We start from the raw sequence: 17674 nt of genomic DNA, 5'->3' as shown, positions 1-17674 counted from the left end.
CTCAACAATTGTGGAGAGTATAAAGAAAGCTCAAGAAGAAGCTTCTAAGAAGAATGACCGAAAGGGAGAACGTTTGGGCAAAACGTTAGTGTTCGGTATAAACAGTCACGGACTGAAGGTATTCCAAGATCGAATTTGGGTGCCTAAGTCAGGAGGAATAAGAGACATGCTGATGGAAGAAGCTCACATAACCATGTACTCGATTCATATCAGTAGCACTAAAATGTATAGGGACCTAAAACCCTATTACTGGTGGCCGATGATGAAGTTTGATATTGCAAAGTATGTGGCCGAGTGTGTGATGTGTGCAAGGGTCAAGGCACAACATCAGAAACCATACAGGAGTTTAGAACCTTTACTTGTGCCTATGGGTAAATGGGAAGACATTGCTATGGATTTTGTCACTAAACTGCCCAGAACAAAGAATGGTCACGACATGATTTGGGTAGTCGTTGATCGCTTCACTAAGAGTGCGCACTTCATAGAAGCCAATGAGAAATGGTCTATGGATAAGCTTGTGAATTCTTATGTGAAGGAAATTATGAGGCTTCACAGTGTTCCGTTAACAATTGTGTCAGATTATGACAATCGTTTCACCTAGCGATTTTGGAGAAGTCAACAAGAGGAATTGGGTACCAAGTTGTGTTTGAGTACAGCTTACCATCCACAAAATGATTGTCAGAGTGAACAAATGATACAAATGCTTGAAGATATGCTGAGAGCATGTACCCTGGAATTCCAAGGCTACTAGGATGAACATTTGCCTTTGGTAGAATTTTCCTACAATAATAGTTTCCACTCAAGCATAAAGATGGCACCTTATCAAGCTATGTACAGACAAAAATGTCATACGTCATCTTGTTGGCTTGAGGCTGGGGAAAAGAAGTTTATGGGACCTGAAATAGTCCATCAAACTGCTGAAACGTTGAAAATAATTAGGGAGAGAATGTTAGCAGCTCGGGATCGTCAAAAGAGCTATGCTGACAACAAGCGAAGACCGATGACTTTTAAAGTTGGAGATTTGGTTTTGCTTAAAGTCTCACCGTGGAAGGGACTTATACGATTTGGTAAAAGGGGAAAGTTAAGTCCAAGGTTTATTGGACCGTTTAAAGTTCTTCAGAGGATTAGGAACCAAGCATACAAGCTAGAACTACCCGAAGAACTGAATGGGATTCATAACACTTTCCATGTGTGTTATTTGAGGAAGTTCACAGGAGAAGTTCCCGATATAATTCCAATTTATGAATTAAGAATTGATGAGAAAAAAAGGTTGATTGAAGAACTAGAGGCAATCATTGATCGAAAGACTAAGAAGTTGCGACGTAAGATGGTCGAATTAGTGATTGTCCGATGGAAACATACGAATGGGCCAAATCTCACATGGGAAACGGAGAGTGACATGATGAGTCGCTATCCGCATTTGTTTGTTGATGTGTGATTCTGGGGACGGAATCATTCTAAGGTGGATAAAATTGTAATGCTCGTGTTTCTAGGCTAGACATTAATGTTGATGTAATAGTCTAGGTTAACCTTTGTAACTCGTTTTGAAATAATAAGAATGTATTATTTGAGTATTATGTGATTTATGCCTAATTGTTGTGACTTTAAGCGTTAAAAACTAAAATGTTAGATAAACCCGATATCGATACACGAAATTGTAGTGGTCGTGGCAAGGTTTCCGAATATATAAAGAATGTTAAAATCCGAGTTATAACGAAGAAGTTATGACCTGTCGAAGTTTCACGACAGAACCGACACGACGTTGAATGACATAAATAGTGAATTTACGATAGAGCGATATTTAGGCTTAGTGATCTAAACGAAAATCGTAGAATACGTTAAACCGAGAGCGTCCATAAAAAGAACGTCTAAATCTGACTTCATATGAGGAAGTTATGATTCTTCGAAGTTTCGACTTAGCAGTATGAGCCCAAAGTTCGAATATCAGATCGAATGATATTTGGCCGAAACAATCTAAACGAGAACCGAAGATCTCGTTGATAGTAGTCCAACGGTGAAAAAATAGACGGAAACAGACGTAAATGAAGAAGTTATGATTTTATAACGGAGTTTTCCTATCCCGACCTACTAAAAATAATTCAATATAAATAAATTCAAAATTAGCCGACGGAGTCTAAATGAAAGTTGTAGAGCTTAGTCTCACCTACGCGTGGATATAAAGAACGTCGAAAACGTAGCTCGTATGAGGAAGATATGAATTTCAGAAGTTTTTAAATAATATAAATTTTATTATTTATTCGGATAATATCCAAATCTGACGCATCCTGATCTGATCCGAAGGGTACGCCCAACGTACTAGGTGTACGCCCCGCTTACATGTCGACACCAAAGTACGCCCTACATATGAGGAAGTTACGCGCAACGTACTGCTGCCTCCTGCGGTCCGAAGAAGAGCCACGTTCCACCACCCGAAGTTTGCCACCTGGAGGCTTGATCCGAACTACGCCCCGCGTAGAGCTTTGTACGCCCAACATACATGCGAGGTTCATCCCCTATAAAAGGCATGTGAGGGCTGCCGATCTTTTTTGCCAAAGTTCATTTCTCTCTCCCATATTTCCTCGTTTTGTGTGCAAGAAATACCCCCGAAGCCCCAATGTCAATCCCGATGCCCGAAACAAGTCCCGAAGCCCTGAAGATCCCGAGATGTAAAGTTTGCGAGCCAAAACTCTACCCACATAAAGCCCGGTTTTGGAGAAAACGTCCCGGTTTTATCAGAAAAGATTATTTTAAGAGACGAACTGTTGTCCGATTATCGTCTTATCAAGTGAGTATGTAGTTACTTTCTTCTAACACATAAATACGAAGTATTCTCTATAAAATACGTGCTACGTGTTTATATGTTATGTGTTATTTGAAATAAGTATTGATTGAATGTTTTATACATGTTCTATGTTGTGTTTATATATATATATATATATATATATATATATATATATATATATATATATATATATATATATATATACACACACACACACAAAGATGTTGGGTAGAACATGGGTAGATAGTGGAAGTGTGATGAAGTAAAATGATAAGAGGCCTCGATGTTGATGTTGTTAATCTAGTTATCTAGCGGAGTACAGATGACGACCACAGACTCTTTCTAGACTGTCCCGTGGAACGCTGGTAGGTTCATAACCTGTAGGTGTTGTGAACGATGTCTTCACCGGTGTACTCTATCCCCCTCATGGTTGCCTTAGGACATTCATTGCTAAGGAAACGCCTCTCCAGTAGTGTCCGTCCCAATGAAAATCCTAGATTAGGTCCCTTGTAATAGTTGTTGTCATAGGGACGTAAAGTGAGGATAATCGGAATGGGTGATCGAGTTATTGTTGTTGGCGAAATTAAATATAATTATTTATTGTGGGTTGAAAACCCTATATGCTCACCAGGCTCCCAAGCCTGACCCACTCAGTTTTATTTGTATTACAAGTAGTGGCGCGAGATCATAAGTTGGACAACTTGTGAAGATATTTTGTTTGTAGGCCAGTAGTTGTGTATAACTGTTGTAAGGCTTATAATATACCGTTTATCCTTTTGTGTCTGTATCGGAACATGACATCCCAAGTTTTATATATATATATATATATATATATATATATATATATATATATATATATATATATATATATATATATATATATATATAATGAAAATACATTTCTTTAAGGAATGCTTTGATAAATTTTATTTATCATATTTTGTTTTGAGAACAAATTCCACAACTCTTTTAAATCAAAGGATTACTCTGAAAATTATTTTAAAAGCATAAATTAAATCGGTCTTTTCTGGCCATGATTTTGGGGATGTCACAACTTGACCTTAATACGATCATGAGAGGATTGACACACACGACTTTATAATAGTGTCAAGCTGTAGTTTGCTAGAAATTCAATAAACTAGTATGTATTTTACTTTCTGGTATTCAAATCGGTTGATGGGTTCAATTCTTAGAACACTCTGATTCTCAAGTATTTGCAACTGTATGATACTAAGTGGAAATTCAATCGTTTTCGATATTTTCATTATGTACAGGGCCGGTCCAATGGTATTTGATGCCCTGGACGAAAATGTTTAATGATGCCCTGTGATCATATCGATTGTCCATGCAATCTTAATGAAGTCATTTTTGTATTTAGAAATACTAACAAATAGTTTTACCTAGAGATTAATTGCACATATATATATATATATATATATATATATATATATATATATATATATATATATATATATATACACACACACACACACCATGTAATGATATTAATTGCAAAACCAAAAAAATCTAGAGATTTATTTAAAATGCATATCTTAAAAAAAAAAAAAAAAAAAAAAAAAAAAAAAAAAATATGACAAATAGTATTACCTAAAATGCCACTAAAGACATTAACCACTACAAGCTATATTAAGATTTTAATACAGTTATATTTTTTTTCTGAACAACAGTGGCAAATATATACACCAGAAAACCAACATGAAGCTGGAGGTCACAGTACAAACTAACTAAAGCAACAAAAACACAGGCAAAAAAAAAAAAAAAAAACAAATACATGATGTAGAACCATCAAAAGAACCATATAAAAAGATTCTAAAACAAGATGGGCAAAAGGGTCAAACGGGATTTTAGCAATCAACCCAAAACTACATGATGTAGAACCACTAGAACATGTGAGCATATCATCAATCCTGTTATCCATCCAGTGATCCTTTCCAGCACAGACGGTAAAATGGACTTTTTTTTTGGTTTTGGTAAAACATCTATACTTGTCCTAATGTAGTGACATAAGAACAAAGGAAAACCATCTCTTGATTTTCCTTCCAGTAGTGATCTTCCATTTCGATCTTCAAAGTGTCATTCCATTCGCGAGAGCCTTCTTCTCGAAATTGAAGCAAACAATGAATTTCCCTTCGGCTATCACCATGAGAACCCACTCCAGATTATGATTCTTTGTTTCCTTGTTCCCTTGAAAAAACCCGTTCCAGTTGACATCAATTACAACCAATCCATTCAACCCGTGTCAGTGAAATACTTATACAGATGTGAGAGATAACCAAAGAAAAACGTATGACAAGTGAAACCCCCACCCGAGATATTGATATTATGCCCACAAATGAATTGCCCTTGGTTTTCCTACCTTAGATCTTATTCCCACCTTGTTCTATTGCTATAGATGTCTACCTTATGGACAACACGCATGCCAAGTGAATCCCCCTTTCATCATTATTTCAAAAATGCCTATGATAAAATCAGTTAAAAAGATCATCTCGTTTTAGATCCAAGAGGTGTACCTATTCCTGAAAAATGCATATATATATATATATATATATATATATATATATATATATATATATATATATATATATATATATATATATATATATATATATATATATATATATATATATATATATATAGGGGAGAGTTCATGCGAAAACGCAAAAACAAGAAAAACCAATGATATTGTGTCACCTCAACATTATATTTTGGAAAATAATTCATCCAAACTTTGAAATATATGATGATAATCGATGATAGATGATAAATTGTTTCATATTAGCAAAGTATGATTTTTAACATTTTTATTAAGAAAACATGAATTTAAAAATGATTAAGGACGTAAAAAAATATAATTATCAAAACCGTCTTTAAATCTATATTACCATAACACCGTCCAATGTAAACTTACTATATTTAATTTATTGCTAATAAATTTATTTTTTTATAGTACATGTGCTTGATTTTCACAAGATAAAATTTGTTTTCGCGTTTTCGCAAGATATTTATATTTTCGCATGAACCTACTTATATATATATATATATATATATATATATATATATATATATATATGATAAAATCAGATAAAAAAATTGTAACATGTGCTGCATCAATTTCTAATAAAAAAATGTTGCTTGAACACAGGAGGTGTACCAATTCACAGAAAAATAAATTGGGATTAAAACAAAATCTAAAATCAGGAATACGATTAAACTAGGAATGAGATAGAAATTAACCTACACATTCAAAATCTAACAAGAAATTCATGTTCACTATCGATTCCAGAAAATAAAAAAGTACGTTTTTAAAAAACCAGAAAAAGAAAATGAGACTTACCACGACTACAGTTGGCGTCGGAGTTGGAGTCGGAGATCAGAATCCTGGAGCGGAGAAGGATCGGCGATGTGAGCGACGGTTATAATTATGACCGCTGGAATAATCGGATTTTGAGTTAGTGGCAGTCATTAGAGTCTGCTTGCGTGCAAAAGTCAGTCTCCTTGTTTCCTGAATCTACTTGAAGCCGCCGTCTTTTCGTCTTCCAAATTTTGAAACTGGCGCTCTGTACTAGTTTTTCTTTTGCCCATTGTCAGACTTCCTTGAATCAAAATTTTGGCCCGTAATAAGTGGACCAGAGTTGATGCCCCTGTCATTGTGATGCCCTAGGCTGTGGCCCAGCTCGCCCATGAACCGCCCTGATTATGTATTAGTTTGGTTTGTTTGATAATGTTATGTTTACTCAAGGGTTACACTAAAATGGGCGAGGATTGTTGGTGATTTTAGTGTCACCATGTCATTCTAAGTAACTGGAACTAACATGTGAGCTAAGAGGCTTCATAGTTTGTACTCTAATATATATATGGGGTTGTGCGGAGTGCACGCATGTATAAGATTGAATTAAAAGCCGATTCGACGACTAGTTGGGGGTCCAGGGGCAGCGCCCCCGGGTCCGGGGTTTCCAAAGAGGCAGCGCCCCTAGTGGGGTCCATAGCAACTAATGAAACTCATTAGTTTTACATATGGGACCATAGTGGGAAATTCATTTTCTTGAGGGTGTTTATGGTAAAACTAACGAAACTCGTTAGTTTTTGGTAACCCTAAATCTGGATTAACATTACTTGCTTCCAAAGCAACTAATGATGGTCCAACCTAATAAAACCCTAATATCGTTTATTATATAAACGATTCTTTTCAGAAGAGGATTACAATCTTAAGCTCTCGTTTGATCATACTTTCACATAATTCTCTAGGATATTGGCTTACGATTTCTGTGCCTAGAATCGTAAATGTCCACTTAGATTATCCTAGGCTGAACTTCTTGTAACCCAGGCATAGGGTAGAAATATCAGTTCGGAAAGTGATATCACGATCCAAGTCGGTATCCAGATCTCCACTACAAACCCTAAAACTTCTAACATGAGGTGTATCAACAACATAAAAGAAACAAAACATGTGTCACAATCAATTTCTAGTCCATATAAATCAAAACATAAAAATAAGCAACACCATACATTTACACAAATAATCAAGAACAATTTCTAAAAGCTTAAACGAAATCCGTCTATTTAAATACAGAGATGACCGGTCACTATTTCATTTTTTGTTTCTTGGATTTTTCCATTTGAAGACATATTGGACGAGGGTGGAACTTAAATATACCTTATTTTTGCATAGTTCAAGATTGGTTTTGTTGGGCGAACCATTCATGCTTGAAGGGGTGAAAATGTTTGTTGTTTTTACAACCTTATGGGTTCTTTGAAAGTTTTCGAAACTCTTGAATTTTTTTTCGTTATAAAACCCCAAGAAGATATGACTTATTCGATAAACATGTCAGAGTCTTACTTTGAGTTGTCTAATAGAAGTGAAAATTTGAAAATGAACTAGGTTGGTTGGTTAAAAATTTCAAACGTGGCTATTTCTTCACAGCTTTTACCTGATTTATTAATAAAATTTCTTCCATTTAAAAAAAAACTATTTATTGTTATGATAGTACTTCGCTAATACTTATAATTTATATTTAATCATTTATTTTATTTGATTTACAAACCTTTGATGTTTTTCAAATTGTTTTTTTTTTTTTTTCGAGATGACTATGGTATACCTTTTTGATATTTAAATGTGCTAGTCACCTATTTTATGTATGTCTCTACATGTTTTATGTATGTATATAGGTGTCTTAGGCAAAACTAGTGATCATGGTTTTAAAAAGCGCGCTTCAAGGCGTGTTGTGGCATGAGGCGTGGTATAGCCGTTACGAAAACATCCATGACGGGTTTGTTAAGCGTATCACCTAAATAACGTGCCAAGGCGCACCTTATCGTGTTATGGCGGGAGATTTTTTCAAGGCGCGAGTTTTTTTGTTTTTTTTTTCTTTTGTTTTTTCTATCGGGTCTAAAATAAATGTGTTTTTGTTAACTTTTTTTATATTAGATATTAATATAACACTTCTAAAAACTTCATATATTTGATAAAATTCAATAATTATGTGATTTATATCTTTTAATGTATATAATATAGTCACGCCTTGAAAAACGTCATAACTCGCCAAAGCTTGTTATGGCTTAACTTTTACCATGCCGCTAAGTCACGTCTTACGTTATTTAGAACCTTGCTAGTGATAGCTTGTAGCCTGAAGTTATAGATTTTATTTGTGCAAAAGTGTTCAGCAAAAATAGCTGTTAACTTTTAATGTTTAAATTTGTACAAATCCAAAAGCTAAAAATTTCAAAAAGTTAAAAACTTCCGAACACCACTTAAAGTAACTTTTAGATCATGAGCTTTTTATTTTAAAATAAAACCGAAAAACTTTCCTGAATGAAAATTTTCCATTTTTTTGGTGCTTTTCCCCAAAGCTAAAAATTGTTTGTCAAGCATACCCATAATGTTATTATTTTACACCAAACACCCATAGTCTACAAGTATCTAATAATAATAAATGTAGACAAGTTTTTGTTTCCCTTTTTACGTTTGTTTTTAACTTCATGAACACGACCCATCTCCGATTTGTAGATTTTAGTAACTCAAGAAGAACATAAGCCTACACAAACACAACGAAACTAACAACACCATTTCATATAAAACAATCTATATCTTTAACTTTAGTAACCTCTAAAACCACTATCTAGTCTACATCTCAAGTACACCGGTAAACACAAATGGCCAATATCATATACTCTTGACCAACTATACATTTGACGCCTACCGGTTCTTTCTTTACTCTCAAATCCTGTAACAACTTTTTTTAACTGTCATCTGAAAAAACTCTAAATATAAAATCCTTAAATCTTTTAGAATAAAATCTTGGGTCGACAGCAGAAATGGAAGTGGAATCACATTGGAATGATTTATACGCGTGTTCAAGCTTCTTACTTATATCATAATCTTGTAGTATATCTATTATACCAAAGAAAAGGATGACATCACCAAATTGTCCTGTCGGTTCTCCAACTAGTTGCGTGTCATTACTTCTCACCGTGAATTCAACGCGTGCTGGCATTTTAATTCCTAACCGTAAACAACTACACCTACAAATTTACAATCGTATAAATTTTTTTAGATTAAAAATAGCAATGTACTTAATATCCCATTTAGTAAACTTTCAATTGTATATATTTTAGGGTTAATTTTAAAAAAGACCTTATAGTTTGTGTTTTTTTTCCAGATTAAACCTCATTTTTTTTTTTTGCATGAAAAAAGACCTGGTATTTTTTTCATTTTTTCCGATGTGGCCCTTTGTCTTTCTTTTTCGAAAAAAAAAAATTGTAAAATGTGAAGGGTTTTTTTCGAGAAAAACTAAAAAGTCGAGGGTTTATTTGGAAGCATTTAGAAGGTTGAGGGTTTTTTCGAAAAAAAATACAAAGTTGAAGGCTTTTTCGGAAAATTTGAAAAAATACAAGGTCCTTTACATGCAAAAAAAATTAGGTTTAATCTGGACAAAAACACAAAATATAAGGTTTTATTTAAAGATTAACCCGATATTTTAGGTCATTATACTTTTTAATGTTCCAATCAAATCACTACTCATTCCCAAATTTAAAATGTTGGAAAGCACAATTTAATTATTTTTATGTATTCAAATTAATTTTCGGTTAAAAACATTTACCATTTGAGTTTCACTATTTATCCTTTTTTTGTTCCCTGCGATCTTCACTCACTTTTTAATTGACCAAAATCGTTAAAATTAATAAGTATTGGGAAATTATTTGTTAAGAATGTAAGGGTAAAATTTTAAATACTCATTTTTTTTCCTTCCATTTTCACATGTTACTCATTTTCTCAAATACCTTTTAAACATGACATGAATTTATGAGACAGAAAAACAGGACCTTATAGGCTCAAACCAAGAGTGTTTAAATTTTTTAATAATATTTATTAAATTTCAACATGTAACTTACTTTGTAGGATTGATAAGAGAATCCATGTCTGTTGAAAGGCTAGGAGTTGTTCCATTGCTATCAGCATCAGCATTCACTGAAAAAAAAAACACAAAATAAGATGCTGTTTCTTTTTGCTTTACTTTAATTCCTGACTTTTTACAAATTTGCCCCCATGTATGTTTTTCTTCCCATTTCCCAATAGTGCACTTACTTTCTCAAAAAAAACTTTAAATATCAGTTATCCTCACAACACTTAACGAGAAAAAAAAAAAAAGGACGTGTGTGTTTTTTAGTGTGTGTGTGTGTGTGAGAGAGAGAGAGAGAGAGAAAGAGATGTATGTGTTATACCTTCAGCTACTTGCCTATTTGGTTCTTGAAAGCTAATACCAACCAACAAACTGTAATCCATAATTCTCTCTTGTTCAAGAAAGTCACAATCCTTGTTCACTTGACTGCATCAATTATATATAAATTTTGAAACAAATTAATAAATTTTAAAACAACTATGCAACATTCTTCAAGAAACATCTCACAATTCTATCATTTCGGCTAAATTTACTACACAGGACTTCGACAAGCTTTCTAGGGCTTTTTTCGATAATAACAATACGAAGGGCATTTCCGTCTTTTACACAAACAAGATATCCAAAATGAGTCCCTATTCCATTGACATCACTCATTCATCCATTTCATGTCAAACACAGTACATGCCAACATACTTATCTTCTTTTACCCATAATACCAACGTAATTATATACTCAAGGGAAAACAATGAAGATAAAAAAAAAAGGGGGGGGGGGGGGGGGGGGGGGGCATATTTGTAAAATGGAAAGAAGAAACAAAAAAAAAAAAAGTGCACATTTGTAAACCCTTAGTCTGTTAAGTCGTTCTTTCTGTATTAAATCAAAATAGAAACAATCATATATAGCTTACCTGCAAAACTCCTGATACCAATCTTTTTGCAACCGAAAAATAAATTTAAGATCAAGATCCTTAAGAGTTGTGTTTGCATCAATTTCGGTTTCTGGTTTATCTGTTATTCTCCCATGTGAAGAACCTTTCAAATCATAGCGTCTATGAATAGGAACTTCAGTACATAGCAAATTTCCCATGATGACAAATCGCACCTTCTTTTGTATGGGCCCACTTAACTTCACACAATGTAGTCCAAAAAATTTTGTAACAAGTGTGTTCTCAAACGACTTCACGTGATCAAAATATGCTGGAAGCATTCTTTTTAAAACCTATAGTAGTATAATAAGTATGTATTTGAGTCAACTACTAAAAGATAATAGGCTTAATCTCAAAAAAAATAGACCTTATATATATTTTTTCCTGAAAAAGACCTTGTATTTTTTCATTTTTTCCGAAAAAGTGTATTTTTTTTCCGAAAAAGCCCCTCGGCATTGTAAATGCTTCCGAATAAACCCTCGACCTTTTTAGTTTTTCTCGAAAAAACGCTCATGTTTTACAAGTTGTTTTGGAAAAAAAAAAAATGAGTAAAAGGGCAGATTGGAAAAAATGAAAAAATACAAGGTTTTTTTAAGGGAAAAACTAAAGTTGAGGTTTAATCTGGAAAAAACACAAAATATAAGGTTTTTTTTTAGATTAATGCAAGATAAAATAATTGTGTTTTGAAAAATCTATACCAAATTATGGCAATGTTAAATTAGATATAAAATAATTGGGTAGATGGATGTTTTCAAAGTATAATGTCCTAAACATAAAGCAGCTGAAAGAGAAAGTGAGAAAGAGAAATATATTGTATTGATTTTCTTATTATACTATCCTATTTGTGTGTTTTTGTATTACAAAATTTAATTTTGAAAATTGGATATATTTTGGAGTACAATCCCTTTATAAGAAAAAAAAAACGGAAGTATAATGTTGTAACAGAAAGAAATGGAAGTAGAATGCAAGAATAGCAACATACTTTTATTGATATGAAAGTATAACGTTGTAATAGAAAGAAATGAAAGTAGGATGCTAAAATAATAAACAATTAAATAAAAGTATGTTGCCATTTCTTGTACTATTTTGAAACCATATATATGAGATTTATAAGAAACTACATTGGATTGATTGAATTGACTCACTTTAACTTCGGATTTTTTCATTGTCTTGATCATGTACTTGTCATCGTGAGTCAAATAAAAAAAACTTCCACTTTTTCCAGGAGATGAGAGCTCCCGAAGAGCATCGTTTCCACATATTGATAACATGTAATCAGCTGGATCCACATTAAATAGTTTCCTAAGAGTCCTGAAAACCATCAATAACATGTAAGAAAGAAAATCATGGTAGTGAACATAAATATATATTCCCAAACATACCCTCAGGACAAATGTTCTACGCTTATTTTCGAACATCCAGATTAGGAGGGCATTCACGTCTTTTGTACCGACGGAGATTGGGAGCTAGTCCATATCCCTTTTTGGGTGGACAAAAAACTGCATTTTTGTCTCATTTCCTTTTTGGGTAAAAAAATTGCAGTTTTTTGTCCCACCAAAAAAAGTGTAATTTTGTGGACAAAAAGCTGCAATTTTTGTCTTATTATGTTTTTGGGTGGGACAAAAAGCTGCAATTTTTGTCTCATTTCCTTTTTAGGTGAGACAAAAACCTGCATTTTTGTCTCATCAACATATTAGTTCCAGTCTCAATCCAATGCATGACAAACAAAGTACAACCATGTCTTATCCTGTATAACAAAGAGAGCCTACAAGACTCACTTGAATACCAACGGGCAATAGTCTTTCCATTTAAATTCACATGACTGGTGAGGTGGCGTATGTTTTGATCCCTCGGGAGGAAATCTTGTCCATAACTTTTGCTCCGTATCAAAAGCAGTAGGCTTCAATTTTAAAGATTTTGTCGGAGCTGGCCTTCCTACAGAATGTCTGAAATTACACCATTAATTAATAATAAAATGATAAAAATACACAATGAATGCATACTTATATACCATTGACATCAGTCAACGGTCATAACAGCCAAACACAGTACAACCTGTTCTGTCATGTCTGCAAAATAGATCCTTCAGACACCAATAACACAAAAGTTTTATACGTACGAATCATCAACACATCACATTTGTTTCATTTTTCCACGTGTTATCTTTATGATTGTAAACTAAACAAGAAAACTTAAAAACCACAATGAAACATAAAGATTATGAGAATTGAGAATGATTTATTCATTTAATATTTCACCTTATACCGAGTTGTAGATTGAGCATAAGCTCATAATTTTTATGCCCTTTACATATTGTAACTCCTTGCCTCTTTGCAGGTTGCATCCGGATCTTCAACGACCCGCCCAAATACCCATTTCCGCCATTCCCATTCGTATCAATTCCCCTTGTTGTTGTTGTTGGTGGATTTTGAGGCATTCCTTCCTCATTATTAGACCAATAAAACAACTTATCAGAAGGAAAAATCACAATGTTTTCGCCTTCACAAATCAAACATTCACTCATCTCAACTGAAAACAACTGATGTGGGTCCCAATCATCATGAGGAACTTGTGAAGTGGATGGATAAAATTTCCCACTTTGTTCTTTTTGATCCCGACTCCAGATTCCAGCATAGAAACTTCCATCCAACCAATGGAATGTCCCATTCCCTTTTGGTAATCCATCTTCCCAACTCCCATCATACCGATTCCCATTCTCCCACATCATGGTTCCATTCCCGTTCATTTTCCCATTCTTCCATTGACCGATATACTGATGCCCATTCTCCCAACGATACCTCCCTTGTCCATTATGGAATCCCTTTTTCCATTCCCCTTCGTAATGATCACCATTTGCGTAATTTGTTGTTCCTTTTCCTTGCTTTTTGTTCATAACCCAAGAACCTTTATAAGAATCGTTTACAGAGCCTGTGAAAGTACCTTCTCCATCCATGAAACCATTCTTGAAATCGCCCTCGTAAGAAGCACCAGAAGGCCAGCTGAATTTACCTTTACCATGGATTTTCCCGTTATTCCAGTCGCCTAAGTACATACACCCATCGGACCATAAGTATTTGCCGTTTCCATGAGGGGTATCAGTAGCCCACTGACCGATATAGATGTCGCCATTGCAGAAGAGCTTCTCAGTGTTGTAAACTTCTGCATCGGTAACCTCGTCATCGACATGGGCGACGGACATTGTTGTGAAAATGCTGATTGCCCTTTTCTTCGCGGATGTTTGTGATTTCCAGACTTTTGATTCCACGGACTTCAAAATGCGCACAAGGATTTTGCTCATTATCTCCTGATTTAGATATATGTGTGATATCTAAGGAAAGGTAGAGTAATGTGATCAACCCAGATCGAGCTCTCCTTGTATCAACAATGTCACTCTCAGAGGCAAAACAACAAACATCTGGGGTGCAAACCCAAGGACGATCTAAAATAAACTCAACTCGGATACACCAATGAAAAAAATTCAAAAACCCCAGAGAAAAAACAAAAAGGAGAAGGAAACAAGATTGATTCTTTTGATCATAAATCAAATTAGGAGAGAGGGGTCTATCATCTGGATTTTGCAGGAAATGGGTGGGTACCTGTGTTCTTTATGTTTCAAAAAATGTGCCGAGGTGTTCCTTTGATTCAGAAAAGCAAAAGATGAAATTGGAATCAACAAGGGGCTTTTTGGGTGATGAATTTTATTAAAATTAACATAATGTTGGTGGGGTTAGGGTGACTAGAGATTGAATGGGACGATGTTTCTTGGTTTCCGGAATTAGCTCCTCAAAGTACTATGTGACCCAACAGTTGGAAGGATGAGAAGTTAAAGCTTTTACCAACGATTATGACGTTTCATACTCATAATCATCTTTTGATGAAATACATGGAAAAGTGCATATTTGTGATGCTTCTAACCCCTGGCCCCATTCATGCTTTTGTTAAAGGGTGATGATGCACAGTATTTTGTAGTTAATTGACATATTTGTCCCTCGTTTAAGTTTAAATAGATTGTATATAGAAGGAAAAACCGTTGATAATTTAAAATGATAATGAAAAATCAAAGATTTATAAAAATTGTTAAATTTAGAAGTTTGTGTATAAGTTTGTAAGGATGAGTATTTTCTTTTTGAATTACACAAACGAAAAAAACCAACATAAATTATGAAAATTATTCATATATGAATTAATTTTAATAGATACTTACATGAAAAATCAAAAGATTAGTAATGAAATGAAAGATTTGTATGAATTGCCTGCCTTATTCATTGATTTGTCAACGTATTTATACAATTACAAGTCTTTATTAGAGACTAACCAACTAAGGAAAAGATAAACATAATGAAGTTTAAATAAAGATAAACCTAAATGCCAGCTAATCTTATCGCCTAACATCCCCCCTCAAGTTGGAGCATGGGGATCGAAAATGCCCAACTTGCTAACAAGACAATCAAATGCAGCTTTTCCTAGAGCTTTCGTCAAGATATCCGCTAGTTGCTTAGATGTATGAACATAAGAAGGTTTAATGAGACCATCAACTATAGCATCACGAACAAAATGACAATCAACTTCAATGTGCTTCGTTCGTTCATGAAAAAACCGGATTTTGTGAAATGTAGAGAGCCGGTTCACTATCACAAAACAGATCAATACTTTTCTTGTGATGAATTCCCAAGCTAGCAAGAAGACCTTTTAACCATTTCAATTCACACGTAACAGTTTCCATAGATTGATACTTCGCTTCAACTGATGATCGAGACATGGTATGTTGCTTCTTCATTTTCCAAGAGATAGGAGAATGACCGAGATACACAATCCATCCAGATAAAGATCGTCGAGAAAGAGGGCAAGCAGCCCAGTCAGAGTCACACCAACCACTCAAGATGAGAGGACTATCAGCACGTAGGAGAATACCTTGTCCAGGAGTTCCCTTCAAATATTTAACCACACGTTGAGCTGCTTCCCAATGTTCGATCCGTGGAGATTGCATGAACTGTGATAGGATGTGAACTGAGTATGCTAGATCTGGACGCGTGACAGATAGATATATCAAACGACCCACAAGTCGACGGTAAACTTCTGGGTCAGTCAACTCTTTACCCTGAGCGAGACCAAGCTTATGATTTTGTTCAATGGGGAAACCGGCTGGTTTGGCTCCCAAAAGACCGGTTTCAGCAATAATATCCAACGTATATTTGCGTTGACACAAGAAAACCCCAGTGGGATTGCGAGCCACCTCAAGACCGAGAAAATACTTCAAAGGACCAACATCTTTCATTTTAAAACAATTACTTAAATATGTCTTGAAGTGTTTGATAGCTTCATGATTATTACCCGAGATGATAAGATCGTCCACATAAACTAGTACATTAACTTGCACCATTCCACACATGTATGTAAAAAGAGAGTAATCAGAATAAAACTGACGAAAACCGTATTTCTTAAGTGTTGTCGCTAGTTTAGCAAACCAACACCTAGGAGCTTGTTTTAAACCGTAAAGTGACTTGCGAAGACGACATACTAAGTTGGGATTCGAACATTTGAACCATGGAGGCAATTTCATATAGAATTCTTCTTGTAGATCCCCGTGTAAGAAAGCATTATGCACGTCCATCTGATGTAATTCCCAGTTTTTTGAAGCTACAATTGCCAGAAACATACATACCGTAGTCATCTTTGCAACGGTGCAAATGTTTCTTTATAATCTAGGCCTTCTTGTTGATGATTTCCGAACACAACCAACCGTGATTTGTATCTTTCTATATCACCATTGGAGTGATATTTAATTTTATATACCCACTGGCTACCAAGGGCACGTTTGCCAGGAGAAAGATGTTGCAATGTCCAAGTACCATTTTCTTCAAGAGCACGAATTTCATCTTGCATAGAGGCTTTCCATTTCGTGTCCAGCATGGCTTCTTTAAATGATCTCGGTTCAGTTCCCGAAGTGACTGCTGAAATAAAGGCTTTATACCGAGGAGAAAACTGATCACAATTTATATAATGAACTATAGGATACGACGTACCTGAGGAAGCTGGTAGAGACTGGTGTGTAGAGGACGGGGATGGACTAACTTTAGTAGACGCAACAAAGTCTTTAAGAAGGATGGACGGATACTTGATTCTTTGATCTCTACCCATATTTTCCTGTTGTTCGAGTGGAGACGGGGGGTCCGGGATTGGTTGTGTATGAGAGCTTGGTAGTTCTTGACCAGGTGTATTAATGGGCGAATTTATAGGTGAAGTGTCACTAGGTGACTGATCTAGACCAACAACATCCTCGTCAATCTCATCAAAGTAAACTGGTCCATCAGGTAGTGTGTTTGTGGTCTCACGTGGTGTTAAATTCATGTCAGAATAAGGATATATGTCCTCAAAGAATTTTACATCACGTGAAACAAAGTATTCGTTGGTGTCAAGATCAAACAATTTCCACCCTTTTTTACCGAATGGATATCCAACAAAGACACATTTTCGGCTTCGACTAGCGAATTTATCTCCTTTTGCCTTTTGGTTATGAGCGAAACATAAACACCCGAACACTTTAAGAGT

At 34.8% G+C, this 17674-nt stretch overlaps 1 protein-coding gene across 1 annotated transcript; it reads right to left on the bottom strand.

Moving 5' to 3' along the window:
• Positions 1-8850: 8850 nt before the first annotated feature.
• LOC145045479 (phosphatidylinositol 4-phosphate 5-kinase 6-like) lies at positions 8851-14985 on the bottom strand. The gene is made up of 7 exons (XM_078993804.1): positions 13384-14985; positions 12904-13071; positions 12271-12436; positions 11108-11418; positions 10523-10626; positions 10193-10268; positions 8851-9322 (listed from the first exon to the last, which is right to left on the bottom strand). Exons 1-7 carry the CDS (start codon positions 14421-14423, stop codon positions 9040-9042), a joined length of 2148 nt encoding a protein of 715 aa, XP_078849930.1. The 5' UTR covers positions 14424-14985; the 3' UTR covers positions 8851-9039.
• Between the last annotated feature and the right edge of the window lie 2689 nt (positions 14986-17674).

Source organism: Lactuca saligna, chromosome 1, assembly GCF_052625555.1.
Source record: "Lactuca saligna cultivar CGN05327 chromosome 1, ASM5262555v1, whole genome shotgun sequence".
Lineage (NCBI taxonomy): Eukaryota > Viridiplantae > Streptophyta > Magnoliopsida > Asterales > Asteraceae > Lactuca > Lactuca saligna.
Note: the sequence above shows the minus strand (reverse complement) of the source record. Positions and strands in the feature narration are given on the sequence as shown.